At 39.5% G+C, this 26,673-nt stretch overlaps 1 protein-coding gene and 1 pseudogene across 10 annotated transcripts in view; one reads left to right on the top strand and one right to left on the bottom strand.

The window, feature by feature from the left end:
• The window catches only part of NOX4 (NADPH oxidase 4), a 93,995-nt gene that overhangs the window by 50,605 nt on the left and 16,717 nt on the right, over positions 1–26,673 (bottom strand). For 9 of the 10 annotated variants that reach the window (XR_014931915.1, XR_014931911.1, XR_014931919.1 and 6 more), the window contains exons 7-11: positions 26,146–26,218; positions 21,740–21,820; positions 15,927–16,155; positions 14,055–14,219; positions 13,843–13,905 (exon numbers count right to left, since the gene is read on the bottom strand). Coding sequence is in view for 4 of the 10 variants with exons in the window: in XM_015852362.3 (XP_015707848.2) it covers positions 13,843–13,905; positions 14,055–14,219; positions 15,927–16,155; positions 21,740–21,820; positions 26,146–26,218 (611 nt within the window). In the remaining 6 variants the exon portion in view is untranslated. Of the gene's footprint in view, positions 1–13,842; positions 13,906–14,054; positions 14,220–15,903; positions 16,156–21,739; positions 21,821–26,145; positions 26,219–26,673 lie in introns of all 10 variants that reach the window. The other variant, XR_014931929.1, reaches the window with a different exon arrangement.
• On the top strand, positions 7,804–12,100 carry LOC146762862 (uncharacterized; annotated as a pseudogene).

Below are 26,673 nucleotides of genomic sequence, written 5' to 3'. Positions count from 1 at the left end.
TCAGGGCTTGAGGATCCATTCAAACTCCTCCTTATAGAGCAGAAAAGAAGTAGGTAATATTTTAGTATTCTCTACATCTTGCCTACCTTGAACAAGGACTAAAAAGCCCCCATTAGTCATTCAATCTTCCTGAAGAGGAAGACCATTCTTTTTTAAGAGTACTGATTACTACTAAGATTTGCTGTCAGCTTTCAAGTTTTCCTACAAACATTTAGTATGGATACTTATTTAGGCAAGTCTTAGCTTTCAACAATACAGTATTAAGGTAAGGACGCAGACAAATGTCATATAACAAGGTCTATATTTGCTATAACAAGGTCTATATTTGCTATGGCAATTTGCACTGTCCTCCAGAAGAAAAACATAAGAGCAATTCTCAACATAAAAATAGATATATCTCCTCTCAGCTAGAAAGAAGCATTCAAGCCACAAAAATATTGGTTTTCCTGGGGACTTCTGTAGGAGCCTTTGACAGAGTTGATTTTTCATTCTGGGTTGTCCTGCGGCTCTCTGTGTTTCACAGGAGACTGAGTGGTTTTCTTAGTACAAACATGAAAAATCCCAGCTTGGCACTTCTATAAAACTGCCTGTCACTCCCTCATTCCATTACAGATAGCGGCTGAACAACTCTTGACTCTAGCCGAAATAGGTTCAAATCCATTGTACTTTATGTTAACCTTGGGACGAACTCCCTTCTACATTAAAAAATGGCATTTATATATCTTTAGTCTCTAGGAATCCGATTTTGATACCTATAACTAGGTATGAGGGTTGGAGAGTTCTAGAAAATCTCATTGTGCTACTAAATCTTACCAGAAGAAACACACCCATCATGTGGGCAACACAGTGTTAAATTCCCCACATTCAAGAGAAAGAAAAAGTGCAGATGGTCCAGCAAAGAGCCACCAAGATGATTTGGTTACAGAATCAGACATAAAAAGAGAGATCCAAGAAAACGTGTGTTTAGTCCAGAAAAAAGAATAAAAAGAAGGTTCAGAGTGATCAGAGTGGCCTTTGACATGGTCCCACGCCACATCCTTATCTCCAAATTGGAGATATGGATCGGAAGGATGGACTATTCAGGGAATAAAAATTGGATGGATGGTTGTAGCTGGAGGGTTACGGTAAACAGCTGAATGACCAGGTGAGGCCAGTGATGAGTGACATTCCTCACTAGTCTTTGGACAGGTACTCTTTAATATGTTTATCAATGACACATTAGACAATCCTGACATAATAAGAAATAAAAACCGAAATACACCATTCTCATAATTTATTTTCCTTAAATAATGTTTTCCAAACAGGAAAATCAATAACTTGCAATAAGAATGGACACTGGACATTATTAAACGGAATGTCACAAGTTGCACAGTGGTTCTTTTTTCAATTTGAAGAGCTGTAATGAACCTCATTTGATACACTCATTTGATTAAAATGCCACAGTACACAAATTAACTGTGGCAGATAGGTGTAATTACATGAAGCTACGTTAATCTCATTCTAACCCCAAGCTATCTGTATCTTCAAGAAGTGAAAGCTCTCACAGGTAGGAATATCTCTGCTAATCAGGTTGTCTGCTTGCATTTGGCCATCCTCCAAAAAAAGTGAAGACCAAGGGAATTCTGCTAAATTTAATAGACCTGAACATATTTACACCCCTGGAGAATACAATGTTCTTAACATAGAAGGTTTTAACAGAGTTGCTAGTCACAAGTGGGAAAGTTTGTAATATATATCTTCTTTCTATTTTTTTTTCCATATATTTTCACATTCTGAGCAATGAGGATAGCATTTTGGGCACAGAACTTCTGGAATATAGATACAGAAAACACATTCCAGTATTTTTTCTTCCTTTTTTTAAAATGCTGATCATAATAGAAACACAAATTATCACATCAGGAATTAAGAACACCCTCTGGAGCAGCAACTGAATTACACTTACCATTGTTTGTAATTCTGGTATTTATGTCTATGTCGAAATAAAATATTAATTTAAAATACATCTATAACTTAATAATGTAAGTAATTAATGTTTACCTCAGCACTAGATTCATATACAGTCGAAATATATTTTACAAGTTTTATAGACTGAATGCAACTCTCTACTTTCCTCTATGCCTTGTTTTTTATACAAAGTGAGGGGACGGATTACTGCGAGCTCACAGTGGTAATGATTAACACCCACTTTATATCGGTATAAAACTCTCCTGGCATTGACAAGGAATGGAAAATCTAGGCATATGAGAGTACAACATACAGGAAGTGAAGTCTATCTTGTCAGCACCTGTGTTTCCAGCCTCCAACACCCAGATATCACCTATTCACCTATCACTTATTACCAGTCAGGAATTCTACCCAGAACAAGAATGAGGTCACATCTCATTGAAACAATAATGATTCTAAATACCACTGAAATATTTTAAAATTTTCTTTTAGACTTTGAGGTGTTGGGAGAGGCGTTAAGAGCAAACTACCAAGAAAATACATACTTAATTCCTGAAAGTTTCTAGTTCTTCTGTTCATCTCTACCTTTGTCCATAAGAACTGTGAAGAGATGTTATTTATTTTTAGTAACAGAGCTGTTGTGGAAGGTGTGACAGATACATGAGAATTACACTGCAGAATATCCATTAAAAGGAAAAACGGAAAGGGAAAGGAGGTCCAAGTTATGTACCCCCATGTGACTGTGTGAATAAAGCACATGAGAAGCTCCTGTACAGTTGAACTTACCTACAGGCTTAACAGTGCTGGAGACACTGCTCTCAAACTGATGCAACACGGCAAACACCAACTTCTGTCTTTGGTGCTGTAGCAGGTGGCCTGAATTATTCCCAAAGTTACTAAGATCTATGCCACAGCTGGAAGAGCAAAGAAAAACCTCATCTTGTCCATTTTCAAGACCTATAAAATATTTGCAGTATTTGTTCAAATAAAGGTAAACTGCTTCAAAGGAGGTTTTCACTTTTTGAAAAAGTTGATTCTAATGTAGGAGTTTGCAGATAATCTGGCAGGGCCTGCAAACACTGATAAGTCCCTGGTCTGCTTTCATGTCTGTGACAGCCTGCCAGGGGGAACCAGCTGTGCTGCCAACCCCTGCTCCATCAGCCTATCCTTGCTCGAGACTCAAGAGAAATCCTTGCACAGATCAAGGAAAACATATAAAAGACAGCATAGCTGGAAAAGAGGCAGGACTGGAAGAAAAACAGAAAGAACTACACACAACCAACCTATTCTCCCTCCCACACTGGGGAAGGGAAAAAAAAAGGTTTTTGAACTGTCAACTGACAAGAACATGTGAACTTCATAATCTCAGTAAGATCGTAAGCTGTAGTTTGTCTGGTTTCATATAAAACTGGTATAAACATTCCTGAAATGATTCATTCTGACATTACAAAATGAAGAGGAGTGATGACAAACACAGGCATGCTATATAAAGGTAGCCAAGAAGTAGTAGCTACACTTCAGACTGACTCATAGGAGGTGAATGCTGTAACACTGGGCTACCCCTCTTTTAACTAACGCATCCCATATGAAGCAAATTTCAAAGGGAAAAAAGGTTGATCTGTGGAGCCTGTCCTTTAAACACACCTCTGCCGCAGAGGTGAGGAAAATCTCAGAAAGGCTCCGTTAATTTGTCTGCTTCAAGTTATACTACAAATCAGATTTTGTCTAAGAGCTTTCCCTGTTAGAGAGCCACATAGCTATCCAAATTTGACTGGCAGACAGCAGCACGTCTCTGACTGTGGGAAAATTCTAACCATGGAATATAATTTAAGCATCAGGGGTGTCTGGATGATCAAGACAGGACCACTATGTTTTCAGTACTCTCTGCTTCAGCCAGAGCCCTCCCATCGTGGATCTGACTCTTAGCAAGCAGCCCAGCTGCAGAAACATATCCCAAGCACTTTTCCCTTTCACTTTCCATTCCTTTACACTACTCGCTGTCCAACTCCAAACACCTGCAGTCTAGCTAGTGGAAAAAAACACACCAAAATATTGTGGGATGTTTGGGATGCATCACTGGCCAGCTGCAGCAGCAAGGAGGATCATTCTGGTCATCTGAGGTCTAACACTGTCTGTAACAAACCACAAACCCACACCCACTAAATCCTGTGGGCCTACAACTGAGTATTTGCTACTTCGTTCCCTGCAGTCTTCTGTTGTGAAATTACTCTCAGTATTCAAAACAACAGGTTTTTTTTCTTTTTTCAAGTCTCAGCCTATGAGCATTCATTCCTTCATGTCACTCTTACACCAGGGAAAACCATGGATTTTTAGCATAATACACGTCTTCAGACTGTAAGCAGACCAGTAATTGAAAATGTAAAACACTTGTTAATTTTAAATGTCCCCTGTTTTTGAATAGCAAATGCCAGATTTCAGAGGTGCTCAGCCTTGGTGGCTGTGAAAGGTCAAAACAGACAGTAGAGATTCAAACAGACACTAGAGGTATCATAGGTCTGAGACAACTAGCAGTTTTCATTATGCATTTCAGAAAATGTTGTTAATATTAAGTAATTAATATGCGCAGACTCTTTTCTAGTAAGTCTGCAACAGCCTCACCCATGAAATGTTTGCAGTATGGATGCACTACTAAGCTACACTTACAGACTAGTGGGTCTTGTGTTTTTGCCTCTGTAACTTAACCAAGACAAAAAACCTGCAGACTAGCCTTCCAATCCCAGTGGATACATTACATTTCTCTAAACACACCAACTCTTTACATTCAGCCCATATTATGCATTTCAAGTTGCTAGCTAATAGGAAAAACAAACCACAACTTTATGGGATGCTCAGGTTGCAAACATTTGTCCCTGATGGAGCAGAAGGCAAGCAGAACTGTATTTCAACCCAGGATTGCTCCTTGAGTCTTATGTAGGAATATAAACTCATGGTTGAGCAGCACTGCCTTGAGTTGACAAATGCAGAGCCAAGGGAACAGAATGGCACATCAGGCTCTGTCTCCATCATCCCTAAGCACTTACTGCAGGCAGGCTCTTAATTTTAAGACAGCAGGAGAAAGTGATTTCTTTAATACTTTCTTCATGTATTAACTTTACTAAGGCTTAGAATCTTAAATTTTCTCTTTCACTTCCTAGGCTTTTCTCTAACCTAACCTAGAAATACTGCTTCTGATGGGAGAAAAAACCCTCCTCTGCTACAGCCAGAGAAAATTTATCATATACTATAAACTTGCTTTTATAATATCAGAAAAAAACGTCTGAATATGACACCTTCTGTTTAAAATACCTGCAGAAGGAGAACATAGGATTTAGCAAACTTGAACATAACAACTTCTGTGATACCTTTATCCAAAAGAAACAGATTTGTAAGTTTAAATGAAAACAGAGCTTTACTTATGGTTTTTATGCAGTCCCCAGAACTATAAAGCCCAATGTGAAGCCAAACCAGATAAACATGTCTAAGGAAGTGCTCTAAGGGCATCTGAAAGATTAAACTATTCTATTTTTGTTTTACTTAAATTCTTTGTCGAACAGCTGCTAGACTCTACTTCTATGAAGAGCAGACATGCTCCAGGGACTTCTTCAGTTTGCCAGCAAGATACTTCATAATATCTGCATTTCCCTAAATGTTCCATGAATCATCTTATAAAGCCAAGTTTCATAACCATTTGCATGAGGTATTTAACGAAGCTTACTAGAATGTCATCATGCTAGAATGTTTTTGTTGTATTTATCTGTCAGTATGAACTTAGCTCTTTATGTCCTTACATCCTTTTTACTTTGGCAAACTTCTCCATTTTTTGGATGAAGTATTTAAGATTCGTGCCCCTGGGCCTTTCCTGTAGTAGTGTTTATTTCTCTAGTTTTTGTATGTATTTCTACATCAGCTCCACAGACTGTCAATGGTGAACTCTCATTATCCAGGGACAGCGATAAACTTGCTCTTCAAAACCCTGTTTTTCATTTATAATAACAAATATGTTATTCATTGTGACACTGTCATTTATACTCCTGTACTATTTGCTGAGACCTTTCTGAAAAGGCATTAGGCTCCAAACTAAATGCACAGATCACAGCCATCACCTTGTAATCCTATCAGGCCTAAATGCACTTAGTATCTGGATTAAAACAGACTGGAAGGGAAAAAGGAAAAGTCAATCTACAGAGGAAAAATAAAAGAAAAAAACCTTATAAGGTAGGAAACATGCAAATAAGCAATAACCTAAAGACATGTAGGCAGCTTAAGATAATTTGTCCTGAACACCTCCTTCAGCTAATTCTCCTGTTTACTGTGAGATGATTAATGGGTTTAGGAGTTTCTCTGTCTAGGTTTCACTAATTTTATTACTTTACAATTTTAATTTGGATACAGATCAAACTAGTTTTTGTTGAAACTAGGCCTGAGGGAACGGCATAGAGCTGTCAGGGGAGGGGTAGCTGGGGGTGAGGGAGAGGGTCTGCACCAGGGGGTGGTGGACAGGTAAACAGCCTGCTCAGGGCAATGGGCACAATCCTGAGCTGCTGGAGCTCAGGGAGCATTGGGATATTGCTCCCAGACATTGGGTTTTGATTCAGGGTGGAGCCCAGAGTTGGACTCCACCACATTTTATCATTCTATGGGAAGCATTGTCTCAGTATCTACATGCAACTAATAATACTCTGACTTCTCATTTCCTGAGTGCTGAAGTAAGACTTCAGGTATCTTGTTATGGAGAAATGTCAGAATAACTGAAAAAAATCATTTAAGACACAAACAACTGTTATAAATGAAAGAGGCAGTCTTTTGAACATGCATTCATAGATGCTTTTTGCAGAGCAGAAGATTTCACCCAATCTCAGATATCAGCCACCCAAAAATCTAGAAGAATTCAGTTTCTGGTTATGTCCTTACCTCATGGTCTGTCACAATCTGAGTTCAATCTGAACTGATGTAATTGTTTTCTACCTTCTTTTGTCAGAATAATTCAATGCTGATAAAACAAGATTCTTGTTATATGAGGGTGCTGGGTGTAGATATCAGACTCAGTAGCTAAGCTGTCAAAACTGAGGCTTGTAAGTGTTTGTGGCTTGCACTCACTTTGCAGCAGAGACCACATGAAAGTATCCAGCACATCTTCTGACTTAACATCTACAAAACACAAAGCTACTTCTCCAGGACTTACTGCCAACTTTCTGTGCCAATGCAAGAAGCAATTTCAAAAACATACAAGAGCATCACCTTATTTTTCTAGAGACACTACTTCTTCAGTTACTTATTAGCAAAAAAAAAAAAAAAAAAAAAAAAAGGAAAAAAGGATGAATGCAGTTATGGTTTGGTATCACTTTTTTTGTGTGCTACTGCAACTAATCAAGAGTTGCAGTAAGTTTGTGGTTAAGTTTCTGGAAAGACAGGGACCTCAATTCAAAGTGGAAGGTCTAAGATGGGAGTGGAAAGAAAACTAATGCTACAATAAGTCGCAAGCCTTAGTTTTCTTCTTCATACAGGCTATAATTAAGAGAAACCATAATGAAGTTAGAGAAATTGAACCCTACGTGCTCAAAAGGGAGAATTTCCTGAAACTCATATTCTACGAAGGCTTGTCCAAAAGTAATGCCTCCTATATATTCCCATGCAAACTACAACAGATCTGAAGAGCTCAATTACGCTGTTTCACAGAGCAAATCTTCAGCTACAAAACACTACTTCTCAACATAGTCATTACAGCTAGTCCAATAAATGATCACCAAAACACCACACCTTTTCTGTGAGGAGGGGATGAGAGAGCTGGGACTGCTCAGCCTGGGGATGAGGAGGCTTAGGGGGGGATCTCACCCAAGTCCATGAATACCTGAAGACAGCATGAAAATTGGACGGAGCAAGTCTCTTGGTAGTGTCCAGTGCCTGGACAAGAGCCAGTGGGAACAGGTTGGAACTCAGGAGGTTCCCTCTGAACACCAAGAAGCACTTCTGTGCTGTGCAGGTGACAGAGCACTGGTACAGGTTGCCCCCAGAAGCCATGGAGTCTCCTCCTTGGAGATCTTGGATCTCCACAAGTGTCTTGGAAATGGCCCTGGGCACCCTGCGCTGGGTGTTGGAACAGATGGACCCACAGGTCTTTTCTAACCACTGTATGCTTCTGTCACATGAAGTCTTTGACAGCAGAACCAAGTCACTTGGTAGAAACGAAGCTAGACTGGCAGCTCTGAGTTCAGAGCAACATGACTTTTGCTCCTCCAAATTCCTGTGTGCATTCTGAACCAATTACTCCTGCTCATTCCTTCCATCAGCATGGGGAGGAATGTTTTCAGTCGACAAAGGGGAAAAGAAAACAAACACCACTGCACACATTTCTGAACAATGCCCACATCTTTATGTTCACCCAGTTAAAATTCACAGCTCCCTCTGGCACTGACTGAAATACATGGGAGCGTTACAAGAACGCAATAGGAGTGGGTTCAGGACCTTTTGTGCAGTCTCTCAGAGTTTTCCTCCACCCTGGCGTTATGTAAGAGAGTGAGCTAAACTGCAAATATTACATAACCTCTAAAAGGGACTAGTAAAACATCAGCATGACTCCTTCAGGCCGAATCACCCCTTCGTTTCCATTTCTACTTAGTCTTTGCTGAAGTGGTAAGCCTGAACTGCTCATTTCTCTTTTAAGCACCCAAAGAGGACAATGGTGAAAGGGAGAAAGCTGTAGTCTTCCCCCAGATCTGCTGCAGGCAATACTGCATTGTAATTCAGCACCCAAAAGCTCTCCTTACGGCTCTTAGCTCCATGTTCCTGTACTAACCAAGAGGAGTAATCCTGGGATTACCATCAGCGAAAAAAAGAAGCAGTAGTAGTTTTCCAACTTGCTTAGTAAAAACAAGTAGGTCAGATAAAAGCAGGAAATAAAAACCTGAACTTAGACATTGTATACACACTCTATAAGCACAGTCCCATGTCTGGAATTGTATTAAATCAAAAAACGCTTTCTAAGCAGTGCTGCAGCCCAAGACATGTTCTGTGACCTAAAAAGACAAGGAAATGACTGTGCCCTGCTTACACTGGGCAAGAAGACTCTCACTCACAAACGCAGACACAAATCCTCATGATGCTATAAAACAGCCATTTTTTTTTTCTAGCATAGCCGAGGTTCAACTGAAATACATTTGTAGTAACAGAAAAATGAAAGTCATAAATCCAGTAGTAAATTCGTATCTTAAAATCTCATATCTTAAAATAATTAAAATCCATACACGATCTTCCAGCAGTTATGCTGAAGGGCATCACTGTACTTTAAAGTGTAAAGAATTCAGCATGAATAGAAATTGCCAGGTCTGGTATTATATATATGTGTGTTATATATATATTTATGCGCGTGCATGTAATACATTGTGGAAATGGAGTGGAAATTGCCAATTCTAATGTTACACATTTAATATACATGTAAAAATTACACCAACTTCAATTTATCAAGTAGAATTGTGTATTTAACTGAAATAAAAGGTACAATAACTGAATATGAGACTCAGAACCAGATATATACTTTCCATAGCTATTAAATTTAGAAGTCTTCATTCAAACAACTTTTTTTTTTAATAATGAGCATCATTATAGTATGCCATTTTAAACAACAGATGAAATCCTCAACTCAACTCATGCAAAGAATCCAACTTCAATACAACACCCTATTTAACCCATGATCTAACCACACGGTTCCATGTCAGCAGTCATTCTTTCTGAAAAAGAAAACCTCTGAAAAACAGAAGTTTTACCAGAGAAAGACCGCTGAATGGGGTCTAACATTTTGATGACATTATTCCAATACAAAGGGAGTATGTCTTTGAGAGCTCTGTATTTTCCAGAATGTGTACCTATTCCTAATGATGAAAATACTACTAGGATTTTAAATTCCACTGAGATGGACAGAGTGAAAACAAGAACAAGATATTCTGAGATTAGCATTTAAATGAGGGACGTCCACTGGTACAGAACAGGTGTAACTTAATTAAGCTTATTTAATAAATATAGCTGTGCTACTGTCAAATGAGAGTAAAGAGCGATCTGAGGTCTATGCTGAGTGCTTTGAATTTATCTTCTGATTGCTAAACCAATCATAAATATAAATAAATACGAACTAAGTAATTCCGCACAACAGTCTAGCTACCATTCCATCAGTACTGCAGTGTATATCATTTTTACCACTGCATATCTAGTTATTTTTAGGTGCTCTACAGAGTGCCTTAAAATGGCTTACTGGATTTAATAACAGATAAATAACACACGGCTTTGCTTTCTACTGTTAATGCAGCTAGCCAAAAGCACTTTGCAAATATAGGCTTTGCAAATGCTAATATTGCTTCATCAAGCTATACAGAGGCATATTTCTCTAGGAGATTCACTAACAGGTTCACAGCAAGAAGTTTATTTTAGTGGAAGGCACTGTGGATTGAACTGTGAAAGTTCTAGCTTGCCTGCCTGGCACCCAGAACAATCAAAATAAAACAACCACAAAACCAAAGAATTGGAAGTGGACAGGACCTAGGTGTATATTGCCACTAAAAGGGAAACCACAACTGTTCCAACTTAGACTTTGCTGTAGCATCTCCAAGGACTATGCACTGCTCACTCCTTGAGAACTTTGGGTTTAGTAATGTACCATTTCATTTTATTCCAATCCATCTCCTTCAGGCCCAATCCCCATTCCAGATGAATTAAGCCGAGTAAAAAATAATCACAATGTTCTACAACTTCACTTACAGCATTATAGAATCACAAGGTTGGAAGGGACCTACAAGATCAGCCAGTCCAACCATCCTCCCATTACCGTAGCTACAGCAAACCACTAAACCAGATCTCATAGCTCCTCATCCAGATGCCCCTTGAACACTGCCAGGGACAGTGACTCCACCACTTCCCTGGGCAGCCATTCCAGTGCCTGACCACTCTCTGACACAAAAAGTTCCTTCCAATACCCAGTCTAAACCTTCTCTGGTACAACTTGTGGTTGTGGAATTCCTCAGGTCCTGTTTGTTGCCTGGGAGAAGAGGCCAAGCCCTTCCTCATCACAACCTCCCTTCAGGAAGCTGTAGAGTGCAATGAGGTCTCCCCTGAGCCTCCTCTGCTCCAGGCTAAACAATCCCAGCTCCCTGAGCTGCTCCTCATAAGACTTGTCCTCCAGACCCCTCACCAGTTTCACTGCCCTTCCCTGGACACGTTCCAGAGCCTCAATGTCTTTCTTGTAGTGAGGAGCCTAAAACTGAACACAATACTTGTGATGCGGCCTCACCAGGGCTGAGTACAGGGGATGATTACTTCTCTGCTCCTGCTGGCCACACTATTTCTAATGCAGGTCAGGACACCGTGGGCCTTCTTGGCTACCTGGGCACACTGTCAGCTCCTGTTCAGCCGAGAATCAACCAACACCCCCAGGTCCCTTTCCTCTTCACAGTCATCCAGCCACTCTGCCCCAAGCCTGTAGTGCTGCATGGGGTTACTGCAGCCAAAGTGCAGGACCCGGCACTTGGCCTGGTTGAACCTCATCCCATTCACCTCAGCCCAGCAATCCAGCCTATCCAGATCCCTCTGAAGGGCCTCCCTACCCTCAGACAGATTGACACTACCTGTCATCTTGGTGTCATCTGTAAACTTACTGAGGGTACACTCAGTACCCTCATCTAGGTCATCAGTGAAGATATTAAACATGATGGGCCCCAGTACCGACCCCTGGGGGACAACACGTGTAATGGGTCACCAGCCAGACTTAACTCCATTAACCACTACCCTCTGGGCACAATCCTCTAGCCAGTTCCTTACCCAAAGAAGGGTATACCTGTCCAGGCCACGGGCAGCCAGTTTCCTCAGGAGAATACTGTGAGAGACAATGTCAAAGTCTAGGGCTTTCCTAAAGTCTTTGCTGAAGTCTAGGTAGACTACATCAACTGCCTTACCCTCACCTACCAGTCTGGTCATTCAGTTGTAGAAGGAAATGAGGTTGGTCAAGCATGACCTGCCTTTCATGAACCCATGATGACTGGGCCTGACCCCCTGGACATCCCACATGTGCCATGTGATCTCACCCAAGATGATCCGCAACATAACTTTCCCAGGTACCAAGGTCAGGCTGACTTGCCTGTAGTTCCCTGTATCTTCCTTATGGCCCCTCTTGTAGACAGGAGTCACATCAGCAAGTATCCAATCCTCTGAGACCTCTCCAGATAACCAGGAACACTGGTAGATGGTGGAGAGCGGCTCAGCAATCACCCCCGCCAGCTCCCTCAGCACCCCAGAAAGGAGCCCATCCAGTCCCATGGACTTGTGGTACTCTGGATGGAGGAGGAGCTCTCTCACTGCCTCCACCTGAATCACTGGGGGTAGATTCTGCATAGCACCCCAGACTCTCAGATCAGGGCATAAAGTGCCCTGAGGATAACTGATCTGCCTATTGAAGGCAGACGTAAAGAAGGTGTTGAGGACCTCAGCCTTCTCCTTATCCTCAGTGGTAACACTCCCCTCTTCATCAACTAAAGGATGGACATTTTCCTTGGTTCTTTTCTTACTACTGATATATTTGTAAAAGGATTTCTTGTTCTCTTTTACTGCAGTGGCCAATCTGAGCTCAAGCTGAGCTTTTGCCTTTCTAACTTCCTCCCTGAATACCTTAGCAACTTGCCTGTAATCTCCCCAAGCAACCAGTCCTTGCTTTCAGAAGACACTCTCTTTTTCTTCCAGAGTCTCAACAGTTCCTGGTTCATCCTCACTGGTCTTCTTCCCCTATAGACTGTTCTTGTGCCTTTAAGATTTCCACCTTGAGGAGCATCCAGGCTTTCTGGACCCCTTTAAGGAGCAACTCCCAAGGGACCCCTGCAACAAGTGTCCTGAGCAGGTCAAAGTCTGCCCTCTGGAAGTCCAAGATGATGGCATATTTGTTTGTCACCCTTCTGACATCTCCAAGAACAGAGAATTCTACAATTTCATGGTCGCTCTGCCCAAGACAGTCCCCAACCTTCACATCACTCACCACTTCTTCACTGTTAGTGAAGAGCCGGTCTAGCAGGGCAACACCCCTGGTAGGCTCTCGTACCAACTGCATAAGGAAGCAATCTTCCACACACTCTAGAAACCTCCTGGACTGCTTCCTCTGCGCTGTATTGGATTTTCAACACATAACAGGGAAGTTGGAGTCTCCCGTGAGAACAAGTGCTGGAGATCACACAATGTCTGCAAGCTGCTCATAGAATACCTTGTCCTTCTCTTTATCCTGATTAGCCAATCTATAACAGGCCCCCAGCAAGATGTCACCCTTACAGCCCTACACCCCTACTGATATATCTCTTCCTATAATAAAGCAAAAGACTACTTTAGAAACATTTTAGAAAGAAAAACAAAATACAAAATACAAAAAAAAAAAAAAACAAAAAAAAAAAACCAACCCAACTATTGATGAAAACTATTTTAGAAAAAAAAAAAACAACAAACCAAACCTTGATGCTTTTCTAACTCTGTTTGGAAAAGGCAAGAATCTCTGTTCATTTTGATTAACAGCAAAAAACCCACCAAAGATTCAGTTAAGTTCATATTCATTGTGCATTAAGGTCTATGAATAGATGGCTAAAAGCTCTCTTACAAAATTGAATGATCAAAAACCACATGGATTCTATTTATTTATTATGTTTTCCACTTACAGAAGAATTTTAAAAAGGTTCCCCTTATTATTTTCTCAACAGTGGGGAAAATTGAATATGCATTCAATACTATCATACATAATAATCATGTCATTTCATATTCATTGGTATCCTCATTAATGAAAAATAAGTTCTCCTGAAGGACTTTCAACTCTGAAGGCAATAAAGACCATTTGTTTACCAAATACAAATAAATGGGAAAGTACATAGAAAAGCTCTTTTTTCTTACCATTGTAAGGGTGAATGGATGGCTTTCCAGTCCAGACACTCTTGGACAGTGTAGAATAACATACTGAAAAATCAAAAAAAGAAAAATAAAAGGAAGAAAATGTACGTCCAAAACATTCAGCGATGGATTAGTATACAGAAAGGGAAAGTCATCTCTAGAGAAGATGATACATGAACAACAGTGATTTTTTTTTTAGGGACACATTAACTGACCTGACCAGGCCTTGCTCGGAAGTCATCTTTGATCATTCTTACTTCAAGGACATTGGAAGGATGGCTTATCACTGATGTTATTGTGACTGGCTTGGTGCTGCGGATGTAGCGGTACAGCCTTTCTACACAGTACAAGCACAGAGGTCCAGAAATCCAAAACCAAGTCTATGGGAGAACAGCAGACATATAATTTCATTTCATTCAAAGCCATTTCATTTTACAGTTTCTAATTTCAAAATAACATAAGTGCCTGCAGGATCTCATTTCTCATTTATTGCAGAACAGTGTTTGATCGCAAGTCATCTCCACATCTTTCTACACACAGAAATCCAAGCACGTAATGGGAACTCAGACAAACTGGCTGCAACATCCACAAGCACAAATGCTTTCAGTCATAAAACTAATCAGTTATAAAATAGCATTGATCTCATTTGTAACCATGTTACTCTGGTGCTATACAGTTGGATTGCAACTGTTTTCAGAAGTGAATCACAAAAAACATAGCCCATTTCAAAATCTGACAGACTAGAGCATTACAGACTGGTTAACTACTTCCAAGGAAGAACACTGTCTGACTTGCAATACTATGAGACAATTACCTTGTTTTAATTATCTCAAGTACATGCAAAAAGTTAAAAAGAACAAGCAATCCTTGTGCTATAGAATTTATAGAAAAGAGTCTAGAGAAGTGAGAGAAATGGAAAGTTAAAGCTCAGTTCAACTGTCCTTGCGGAAGATGTGTATAACAGCAGAAATTGTTCCCTAGAAGTGCCCATAGGGTGACCAGCTCAGATGAACACATTTGTAGCAAAATCCCAGCCCAGCAGTTAGTTTGCAAGAGCTAATAAAATACACATTCAAAGGATTTTATTGGAACACTTCTGTGTAGTACTGACTGATTCTTATTATGAATACATGCCAGTGGTAGAACAGGTTAACCCTGAAGCTAGTAGAATTAGCTAGGGACCCTCAAACGCCATCTAGTCCCACTCCCCTACAGTGAACCAGGACACCTGCAGCTGGATCAGGTGCTCAGAGCCCCATCCAGCCTCACCCTGGATGTTTCCAGTGAAGGGACATCCACAACCTCTCCGGGCAAAAGGAACATACAAGAAAACAGTAGTAATGATAAGGAGAAACTCCTGTGAGGTCTGTTATGGTAGGCCTTAGACTTGTGAATGCAGTATTCCCAAGTCTCCTCAGGCTACTTGCTCATATAGCTCTGCTCATCTCTTCTGAAAAGAAATGAGCAAATCTGCACAAAGACAAAGATCCTACGCAAAGCATTAAAAAGAAAAAAATAAAAAAAAAAGGAAAACAAAAGGCTCATCTGTCCTCACTATCATCATATCCATTCACCAATTCCACATTTAGTAGTATTCTCTGCAAACAAGAGACTACACAAAGCCAAACCACAACCAACCACACCCCAGAAATGCTATTAGAACTTGCAGCCACATGGTTAAAAAAAAAAAAGAGAACAAATGGAACCTGATTATTTCAATTAATTAATGCCACACAATGCATTGAAAAGGGTCATATGAATGTTATATAAATGTTTGCTCTGAACTACTATGTTGTAATTTAAAGACACATTTGTAGCAAGACCAATATACCTTTATCATTGTGTACAAAAAAGAACATTACAGTCTCTTGATATTTTTCCACTCTATTCTATGCACCACATTTTAATGCAATACAAGATTTAATACAGATTGTTTTTTCCCCACCAGATCTCTGAATGCCTGTAAAGGTTTTAATAATATTTTCCATTATTAAAACATCTGGTCTGGAAAAGCAATAATTAGTGGTTATGGCTCACTGAAAGACTTGGCATGGCTTGTAATACCTGAAATGTCGGATCATACAGACCTCTGGGAAGTGCGACTGGAACTTGGGTTCCTTGGAACAAATTCTCATAAAGTTACTTTGTACAAGGGGTTCTGGAAATGTTAAGTCCTCTGGGAAAGGCTCAGTAGTATAGTCAGGAAACAGCTCTTCAAAAGACTTTGGCTCTGTCATATTCCCTAGGAGCGTTTTGTTAGGATTAAAGCAACCAGGTGGGTGTTCCTCTAAGTTGGTCTGGTACTTGAGCACTCCCCTACAGGAAAAGAAAAATAACAAAGGTACTTAAGTTGCAGTTCAAACCAAGCAACTTCTCTTAATTTGGAGAGGATTTTAGAAAGCAGTCACAAGGCTCATGTACATTTGAAATGTCATGGCTATCAGGTGAAGACGTAGGTGACTAGAAAAAGGTAAACAACACTCCCATTTTTAAGAAAGAAAGAAAGGAAGACTCGGGGATCTACAGACCAGTGAGCCTTGTGCCTGTGACTAGGAAGATCACGGAGAAGACCCACCTGTAAGCAACCAGCATGATTCATCATGGTCAGATTGTGCCTGACCAATCTGGCAGTCACCTATGATAAAGTGATGGCATCACTAGAAAAAGGAAGGGCAAGTGATAATGTCTACCTGCACTGTAAAGCCTTTGATAGGGTTCTACATCACATCCTTATCCCCAAATTGGAGAGATGGATTTGAAAACTACTGGACTATTTTGCATATAAATGGTTTGATGGCCGTAGCCAATAGATTTACTAAGTCCAGTAACTAGTGTTATCCCTCAGCAGTCCATACTGGGACACGTGCTCTTCAGCATCTTCATCAAAAGTCTGCAGAGTGTGATTGAGTGCACCCTGAACAAGTTTGCTGATGACACTGAGTGCAGCATTTTATATAGAGGAAGAATGGGATGCCATCCAGAGGCACCAGAATGGGCTCAAAGAGTGAGCCCACAAGTACCAAATGAGGTTCAACAAGGCCAAGAGCAAGATGAGGCAATCCCAGATATGTATGAAGACTGAAGGAAGAACTCCTCGAGAGCAGCCCTGCAGAGAAGGACTTGAGTGTCCTTGTGGACAAAAAGCTTAACACAAGCCAGCAGTATACACCTGAAGCCCAGAATGCCAACGATATCCTGGGCTGCATCAACAGAAGAGTGGTTAAAAGAGTGAGGGAGGGGATTGTTCTCATCTACTGTGTCCTCGAGAGGCCCCATCTGGAAGACTGTATCCACTGCACCTAGGCCTGGAGCCCACAACACTGAAAATACATGGAGCTGTTAGAAAAGGCCCAGAGCCATGAAGATAACCAGAGGGCTGGAACACATGTCTTATGAAGAAAGGTTGAGGGAACTAAGCTTGTGCAGCCTGGAAAAGAGAAAGCACTGCTAAGACCTCACTGTGGCCATCCAGGAGCTTATAAACAGGAGGGAGAATGACATTTTACATGGTCTGATACAGATAGGACAAGGGGGGGCAGAGGGGTGGTTTTATAGTATATTTTTATACTATGAGAAGGGGAACTTAAGTTAGATGTTAGGCAGAAATTCTTCAGAGGGTTGAGAGGCACTGAACATGTTGTTCAGGAATTATGGAAGCCCTTACCTCTGGAACCTTTCAAGGCCAGGATGGATGGGGTCCTGTACAGTTTAATTCAGGGGTAGAAACCCCACCTAAAGCAGTGGAATTGGAATCAGATGCTCTTTAAGACCCTTTCCAATCAAAGCCATTTTATGATTCAGTGATTTTGTACCACTTGCTTACAGAACTTCCAATGAGACTGAACTTTTTTTTTTTTTTTTTTTTTGAGCTACAGAGCCTTCTGTCACTAGAGGCAAGGATTAACTTTTCTATCTCACTTGGCACTTCTACACTGAACAGCCTCAAGCTTAACACTGCTTGAAAAGTACAGATGCTGTGGGAGCCTAGAAGAAAAATTAAATAAGCACATTTTCAGTTCTTTCACATCCAGGTTATTTTCAGTCATTCTTCCTACAGCCAGGAAGTTCTGGTTTTAAGGCAAACTGTAGCAGAAACATCTTAAGCTGCAAAACATAAACTGTAGTAATGTACCCACTATGTGATGTGTATTAAGTTTACATACAAAGGCATCATTTGTGAACATGACAACTTCTTTGAATGGCAACTTGTCGAAGGGTAAGAAGAAAAAAAAAATAGAAAGGTTCATTGGATTTATCATGCAGAACTATCTTATCCTGCAAATTAGTTTTGGGGCTCTGAGCTTGTTTCAATATGAAATTAAAGATGTAGTATCATCAAGTGAGAATTCTGCAGCTGCAGCTAGAAACCATAAAGACAGAAGTGGAAATCTGAGACACTCTAGGATATCTCAGTACACTCATGAGTCACTGAAAGAGGGGAAGAATTGATAATAATAGTAGTAAAACTCCCCAGGAGTATTCCTTGCCTCCAATCTGAATTTGATGACAGTAAAACATGGGTAGGATGGTGCCCAGTGAGAAATTGTCACAATGTCTGGTAATTGCTTGGGCACGTTGGGAAGACTGAAGTACACAATAAGAACACACACCCTCAGCACACACACACAACAGTAATAGTGACAGAGTCTAATTCACAAGAACAGAGAGAAGTAGGAGACATTTGCAACACTCCCAACTTAAATGGCCTCTGACTGACTACTGGCATCCTTCCCTACTGACAGTTGCTAACATGCTTTCCACATTTTCCCGTGAGCGACGTACAGGTTGAAAGTCAAACTTACTCTAAATCTCATGCCTGACCCTGGGAGAATAACCTGACAATTGTCTGTGTGCCTACAACTATGCATCTATTGCCTGATCATCCCTATCACTTGCATCTGCCTTTGTTGCTGGTCACTGCATACTTGCAAAATGACAGAGACCGTGAGCATTCTGTGAATTCCCTGCTCCTTATACATTATGGTGCCTGATAGATTTAGCTGGAAATCACAGCCTGTACAGTATTTTTCCAACCAACCACATATGTTTGCCTGCCAGCTGCTCACACAGCTTCTCTGGCCTCTGGACATCCCAAAAGGGGATTCAAAGTTTTTTCCTGTGACACAAATAGCTGAACTGAAAACATGAGCATTTCCTCCAGTGATCTCTAGCCTGTTCGAACTATTACAAACATGCTATCTGAGTGGCAATCTGGGATGACAAAGCTGCCTCTAATGGCAGCTGCAATGACTTCCATTTCTGAAGATGCCAAGGAAATACAAGTGCTCTAACATGTGCAAGGCCATTTCCAAGAGATGGGGAGTTATGCATAACTCTTAGGAGTCTATGATATATTCCCGTATATTTATTTAGTGCAACATTTGTACCCATGAAATCTCACTATGGATATCAGTAAGCAGGAGATACAGATCCTTAGCAAAAGGATGAGCCACGTGGAAGTGGCTGACACATTGAGAAATACAGCATGTAGACTATTCACATGGGCACACAGCAATATCTGCTGTGTGCCCCGATTTTCCACCCTCAAAACACAGGTAACATTTACTTCTGGCTTTTACAATATGCTACAGATGCCAAAAATTATTCAGTTTTTATAAGTAATTACACTGCTCAATTCTCTCAGCTATTTTCTGCTGCTGAGCTCAAGGTGAGCTGCTTGAGGACTCCTCTTTCTGCTAAAGGCTGATGTCTGGAATTTTCACCCTTCCAGAGATAAACCCTTGAATAATTCTACCGACAAGACAAAGGCCTTATTCTCAACTTCTATTAACTTAATTATATTAATAACAAATTAGATCAAATATGTATTTCCTTCACAATGCTTTGTGGATTTTGTACCTCCTGTAATTGGTAATAGAAACATCAAGCTTTCGCTTTACATAAAATACATTTTGTTGCTGCTACTAAAGGTTTGTAATATAGATAAATTAACGTAGCCTTAAGCCACTTCAATATTTGAAAATCACGTTGCAAGAAATACAAAATGAAGGAAAGTCTTTAAGGATAATTTCCCCAAAAGATTCTTCTCTTCATTTTGGTAAAGATAAAAGAACAGACCAATAACATATGACAAATGAATCATATCACTTTACATATCACTGAGAAGTGTCTGGATACCCTGAAAAAGAGGATACAATAACAACATACCCGTAATGGTTTGAAACAAAGCAAGAATCTAAGAATACTGTGGGAATGCTCATAGAAGAGATTCCAAAAAAGGTAAATCCTCACCCAATATGCCTATACTGTCCAGTCATAGGAAGTGTCTTGCTCCGTAGACTGACTGACTATGCATCTTTTAGACTTGCCATGTAAGAGTCAGTTGGGCATATAAGCATGACAGTCAAACTTTTCTTTATTCTCAGAATAGATCTTCCAATCAGTATAACAAATGGAGCCCAGAACAATCCACATAACTTACATGTAGATCTTTGTAGCAGTAGGTTAGCTCAAGCTTTCTCCACACTCCATTGGCTGCATTTCTTAGAACTCATTGGATTACAATGGGAGGTAGACACTCAGAAAACATGCAGAGACCTAAATTTAGGCATCTTCATCTTCAACTGACTCCCACTCTCCATGACTCAACTTTCTCTCACTTTCATCTGACACTCAGTTCTTTCAGATACATTCTGAAAGATCTTCCAATTCAACATTAAAGAGGCTCTGTAGGAGGAGATGCCTGTTCAGAGCTTGGTGAATTTCTGCAGTCTTGGTTTGCAGACTTGTTTGAATAGCCTCCCTCTTTCCTGAAGTGGCAACGTGGCTGAGAGGACAACAGGAGGAGGATAAGGCAGAGATGATTTAAACTGAACATGAGAAACACTTACAAGGTAATCACTAGAACTGACTGTCTAAAGAGGTAAGAAGATCTCATCAGATGTTTTCAAGAAGAAATCAAACACCTGTCAGGAATAATCTAGCAAAAGTTCTTCCTGACGCAGGAAGGGGAGAACAGGTTAGATTCATCTTTGCCAGGTATGATGAAGACCCATGCCACAGAAAAAGGAAAAATAAAATACAGAAAACCCACTAGAAAACCAGAATTATATCCACGGGTTTCAATGTTTTCAACTAATTATTTCAATTCAGCGGATCTCAAGCTGCGTTTATTTTGTTCAACAACATATTCCTACTGTGATCTGGCTAGGCCTAATTACCTTTTACTGTTTAAACAGCAGTGCTCAGAGCTGTGCAGACATTCCAGTGTTCCACGTTTCAATAGATATTTGATGACATGAAGAAATTAACCTTGTTCAAATATACCTTTCCTTTCCTACATCAAACTCTGCACTTAAATTCACAGAGGAAAGTTTGTTCATCTTAACAGACCACATTTCCACACAGCATAGTTTATGAAAGCTGCTTTAACCTACAGTACATCTGGGTTTTTTGTACCACATACAGACCTGAACAAAAGCAATCTTGATGACATATCAGCATCCGATGTTTGTGAAAGCAAGAAGTTTTGCTTATTACAGCAATGAGTAATGATTAGAGAGAGGCCATTCCTTCCCTCTCCTTAGGGTTGAAAATGGAAGGTTGAGAATAAAGTTATGAGCAATTTTTTTATCCGCCTCTCAGCAGCCAGATGAGCGGGCACATAAAGATAAAATGTTTTCTTGATTTCCCTGTAGAAAATGGTAAAATGGCCAACAAAGGAACTTGAAAGTGAAGAAATTTTGGGTAGCTGATTCTCCAAGGTACAGCCTGAACTTTACTTTAAAAAAAAAATAAATAAAAAATTACCTTTTGAAGAACTGAAAATGACAGTATCTTGTCAAGAAGTTGGTCAATACAAGTGACCTCAGGAAAAACAACAGGCAAGAGAACAGCTCCTGTGCCTCAGGAAAACGGATAGTATTTTTCATTTACTTACCCAGAAACATGCAGCATCAGCAGTATATAGAAGACAAAGAAAAGGTTGTGGGTATACCAGAAGATGTCATAGTTTGAAACCCTGAAAAGAATAAACCATGTTTCAGTGCTATTTCATTCAGACAGAATCATTGCTAGTTAAAAGCAGATCTGTGCACATAGGATATTCTTATTCAGCATGCAGACATGTCGAATAGTTAAAGCCCAGTGTGTATTCCTACAGAAATACAATCTTGGCAAACAAGCTAAGTATTGAGAAGAAAAGGCAACTGGCACACAATTAAAAAGCAAAAGAGAATGAAATGAACATTCAGAGCAGTTGAAGACTTATTTTCTAAATTAGGAGACTTTCCTACTTCCATAGGTCCTACATCGCCACAGCGCATCTCTAAGCTTCTGCAGCCATAGGACTACAGTGTTCAAAGTACCATGACTGCATCCTAAAAGGTATAGTAGACAGAAGAAGATAAGCTAGTGGGAAAGGTGTAAGAAATGTTTGTGGGCTTGGAGGGAAAGAAGATGCAACAGAAAAAGGGGACTGCAGCAAGAAGGTAACAAGAGGACAGCCAGAACTTTGCAGACAGAGGAAATGCATATGGTTGCGCTCTAGGACTGATGGCCTTGGGATGAACAAGAACATCACCACTGTTAAGAACAGGGCATGTGAAGAGGAAAGAGATGTCAGCAGTAATTTGTTAGGAAATTTAAACAGAACCAATTCCAATGAAAATGTCCATCTGGAGCTGAGGTTAAGAACTGACTTTCTCCTGAGTAAAAAAAGTCATCAAAACAAAACAACAATCCAACCAAACAGTCAAGAAGATACAAGAAGATATTCTTAGCAGATAAACATCTCTCACATTCACAACATGGTAGAAAAGTCCCTTCCAAAACAAAAAAGCTTGCACATAAGTAAGTCAAAATAACTATTAAATAAAAAGTAACCCAAACTCTTAAGAATATCATTTAAGAAGCAATTCTTCTGAGATATCTAACTTCTTCCAAATTATTTTCCCCTCCAGTCTTTTAAATAAACAGTGGGTTACATTTGCTTTGATACATCTTAAAAGTACACTTCATTGTTTTCTTCTAAATACAGGGTTTGTTTCATTTCTCAAGACAGAAAAGAAATCAATTCTGAAAATCTGTTTGAGGGTAACCTGGAAGAAAACCCAAGCAAGGGCAGTTCTTAGGAACCTAGCAACATCAACAAAGTTTTTGCAAACCTTTAATCAACCCATCATCCTTCCCATATTCAGCATCACACTAACACTTTTCCATCCCTGAGGCTACTTAAACCATTTGTAACTACACACAGTCTGGTAGGCATTTCTACAAAGTTACTCGTCAGTATCTGTAAGGAGCTGTGGGATCAAGCATCAGTAAGACAAAAGTAAAGAGTGTTGATATGTGCTGTGGAAGTACATGTGGAAGTACGTTACAAGGCAGAAAGAATACCTCTGCTTACCTCTGAATTTGAAACAGGTTTTGGGGCTCTTGCTTAATCTGGCATCTTGCTAAAACACCAGAAGCTACACACTGAACTTATTTTTATTGAGCACTTTTTTCTTTTTTTTTTCTTTTTTTTTCTTTTCTCCTTTTTCCCACAGAATGGACGAAGTTTTCAACATTTCAGCAATGGAAAGTCAATTCCAACTCCTTACAAGTTGATTTCAACAACTAACATTATCACTGATTAGAACGCACGTCTTTGATCTGAATATGCCTAAGCTTTGGCTTTCAGTCACTTCAACATTTCACCCTCTTCACAGCTTTCTTTGCAGATGCCTCCATTATAAACACCGGTTCCTCATCTGGCAACTTTTCTTAAACACAATCAAGTCCTCTCAGCCTGACCTCCCTGAATAAAAGATATCAAGATCCCTCAGCCTTCTATTGTGAGGTGAGTTTTAATGGTTGTATTTTATTCCTTGTATTCTTTTTAAGCTGTGTCCTAGAGATGCACACATTCTAACATGCTCAGTAACCTTCATACTGTCATATTCATACAGCTCTTCAGAGCATTGTTTTCTTTATCTACTTCTTAGAGTTTAAAACAGACATTAACCAAAAGAAGGAATGTTATTTCTCAGCAACCCAAATTCATGGAAATTGGAGATCAAGTTGTTTAATTATTATTTTTTAATTATTTTTACTTGAGAATGTAGCAGGTGAATATCAGCAAGAGGGAATTTACTGAGAAATGTAGGACAGTGCAAGACTGCAACACTTTTAAAGGGATACAGTAAACAGCATAGCTTTTAACCCTAAAAACAGCATGTTTTTAACCCAGTTACAGATGATAGCTTTGAAGGGGAAGATAAGTACATGAAACCAAATACTGGAGTATTTTACTATAAAAAGAGATGTCATTTGAGCCATTCTAAACATATAATTTCCAATACTGCTAGTAATTGTGCTCAGTGGAAATGATCTTGAGGAACATTAATTTGAAAGTTAGTTAAAATGTCAGCATTTATCCACATGATTTATTGCAGCTTCTAGCAACTTCATACGCCTTCCAATAAACAATTACTGAACAAAAAAATGGTGATGTGATTCTGAGGTATGATATGGTAAAAAAATTTCAAACATAATTCACTTTCCACCTTTAAATCATTGAAAGCTAATTCAGTTCTCTCTATACTTACTCATACGGTTTACTAAACAGGTAAAGACATGAAAATGGTATGAAAATCAAGAACAGAAAAGATTCAGGAGGAACATATGAAGGAAGATTAAGCAGTTCACTGTGCAAGAGAGTGTTATAGTTGAAATCCAAGACAATATGAACAAGTTTAATTAAGAAAAAAAAAAAAAAACATTTGCAATTATTTTTCCTAAAAACTGCAGCATGAGTTTAGCCATCGTTAGGCACCTGAGAATCCACATGGAAAGAAACAGAGAAGGGAGAGACAGATGCACACAGAAGCTTGTTTCCTTAGTAAAACAGACCACAAAGACAAGCTCAAGCCATACGCCTGAGAGAGAAGCCAGGACAAGTCTTTAAATAAGAGTTACTGATTAAGTAATAGTAGATGCAGCCGATCTGCTCAGAGCTTTCATTCTGCTGGCTAGATGGCACAAAAACACATTTGCAATTAGAGTAATTGGAGAAGGAAATAGCAAAGATGTAACTCAGAAAGCTGGAAACTTATGTTACACGAACCTTAAAATTATTAATTCTAAGGACATGTATGCAGTTGCAAACATTTTCTCAGGTTTCTGTAACATTACTAAAAGCTGGGGTCTCCTTTTATTCTAATTTCTAATGGCCTTGGAGAAAACAAGACTGTTCTGGCTCACTACTGTAGCGGGAAGTAACTGTCTCATTCTTCCATCCTCCCTAAATTGGCTTTCTATCACAAGCAGAGCAGTCTGCATGGGCTCTGTAATATGCAACTGTGTCTGCTACCTGGTGTAGCAGTCTTATCCTGTACTTCTGTACCTTCCAATTCCTCACAAAGATCTCAGTCTGGAAGTACCTCTGGCTAGGAAGAATGCACAAGAATTTGCTGAACTGCTCTCTCGATTCAGCACCCAGTAACACTGCTTCTGAGAGAAGACATTATTCCAACATAGTTCTAAACCACACATCAAGCTCACAGCAGCTGAGCATCTCCTGTTTGAAGACAAAATATCCTGCAATGTTTGCAGAACTGGGATGACACATCCACAGTCAATCTTTTAATTCACCAAAAACTGTATCAACAGCAGAACACATGCCTATAAAAGGCTACTATGTTGGGTTAGGTCCTTCAAGGTACTGTTCATTTAATTAACAACAATACATATTCAATAATGTTGGTGCAGAACATGAGCTCAGTAAACCAAACCATCAGGAATCCCAACAGTTATTCTCAGTCAGTAATGTACTGCACCTTTTAAAGTAAAAAAACAACAGCCACATTCTACTTTGATGGCACAGTTCTGTTTTTGTATGCTTTGCTTTGGCTGGTTCTTTAAAACACTGTTTTTTTACAATTAATTGGTGAAAATAATGCAAATAAAGATATCACCTTATCTTCCAAATGGAGCTTATTTGTGCATTGGACAGAACATATCATATGTTTAGTTTACTGAATACTATAATACAAATAGGAGAAAAGAACTATTCATATTTGTAGAGGCCCAGATTTCTAACTGTGCAAGTCCCTCCAAAAAAGTTTACTCTGAAGGCAGTTTAATCAGGTTTTTTTGTAATTAAAAATTCTCTGCACTAATCTGATTGCAAGTTACTTTAAAAGAAGGAAAAAAAAAAAAAAAAGGCAAGAAAGCTGGTATTTTTAACATTCATTTGAATATTTCTTGTTTCACATTGCACTTGCCTTTCATTGCCTCCAATCTGTAGGAGAATATGATTACTCAAATAGCATTCTTCAGCATAATGATCAGATTATGTCTTACCTGATGGCATATGTAGAAGCTGTGCACATTAGGAATAACACTAACACCATAATGACTCCAGTCAGACCTGGAACTAAAACAAATAACATATAACTTATATTTGAATTTTGGGGAGGTATATTTATCTGCCAGACAGATGAGCAATCCTGTATCTTTATTTGTAAGGCTGACTGCACAAGTTTAGGCATTTCTTTTTTAGTCTAAACTCTAAACTCTGTTGAACACTACAATTATAAACCTGATCAGGGACAAAATTTCAAGCAAATCAATTTCAATGCAAGCTGTCACTGCAAGTGTTTGCCAACCCATTTCATCCTGGAATGAGAAAGAGCCCGAAATTATTCTCTGTGGCACTGTAATATGCTTGAAATTGTTGCCTGTAGAGCAAGGTCTGTGAGAGTGATCTACAGCCAGAACTGAAGAAGGTTAAAAAAAAATTAAGGATTGGACTCATCTGCTCAAATATGAACTCTCAAAGGAGAAAACTAAGTTTTTCTAGACTATGATTCATCACATCCTAAAGTAGAA

This window comes from Coturnix japonica, chromosome 1 (assembly GCF_054131305.1).
Source record: "Coturnix japonica strain WE chromosome 1, WE-NBRP24, whole genome shotgun sequence".
Lineage (NCBI taxonomy): Eukaryota > Metazoa > Chordata > Aves > Galliformes > Phasianidae > Coturnix > Coturnix japonica.
This window is presented reverse-complemented; position numbering and strand designations above follow the sequence as displayed.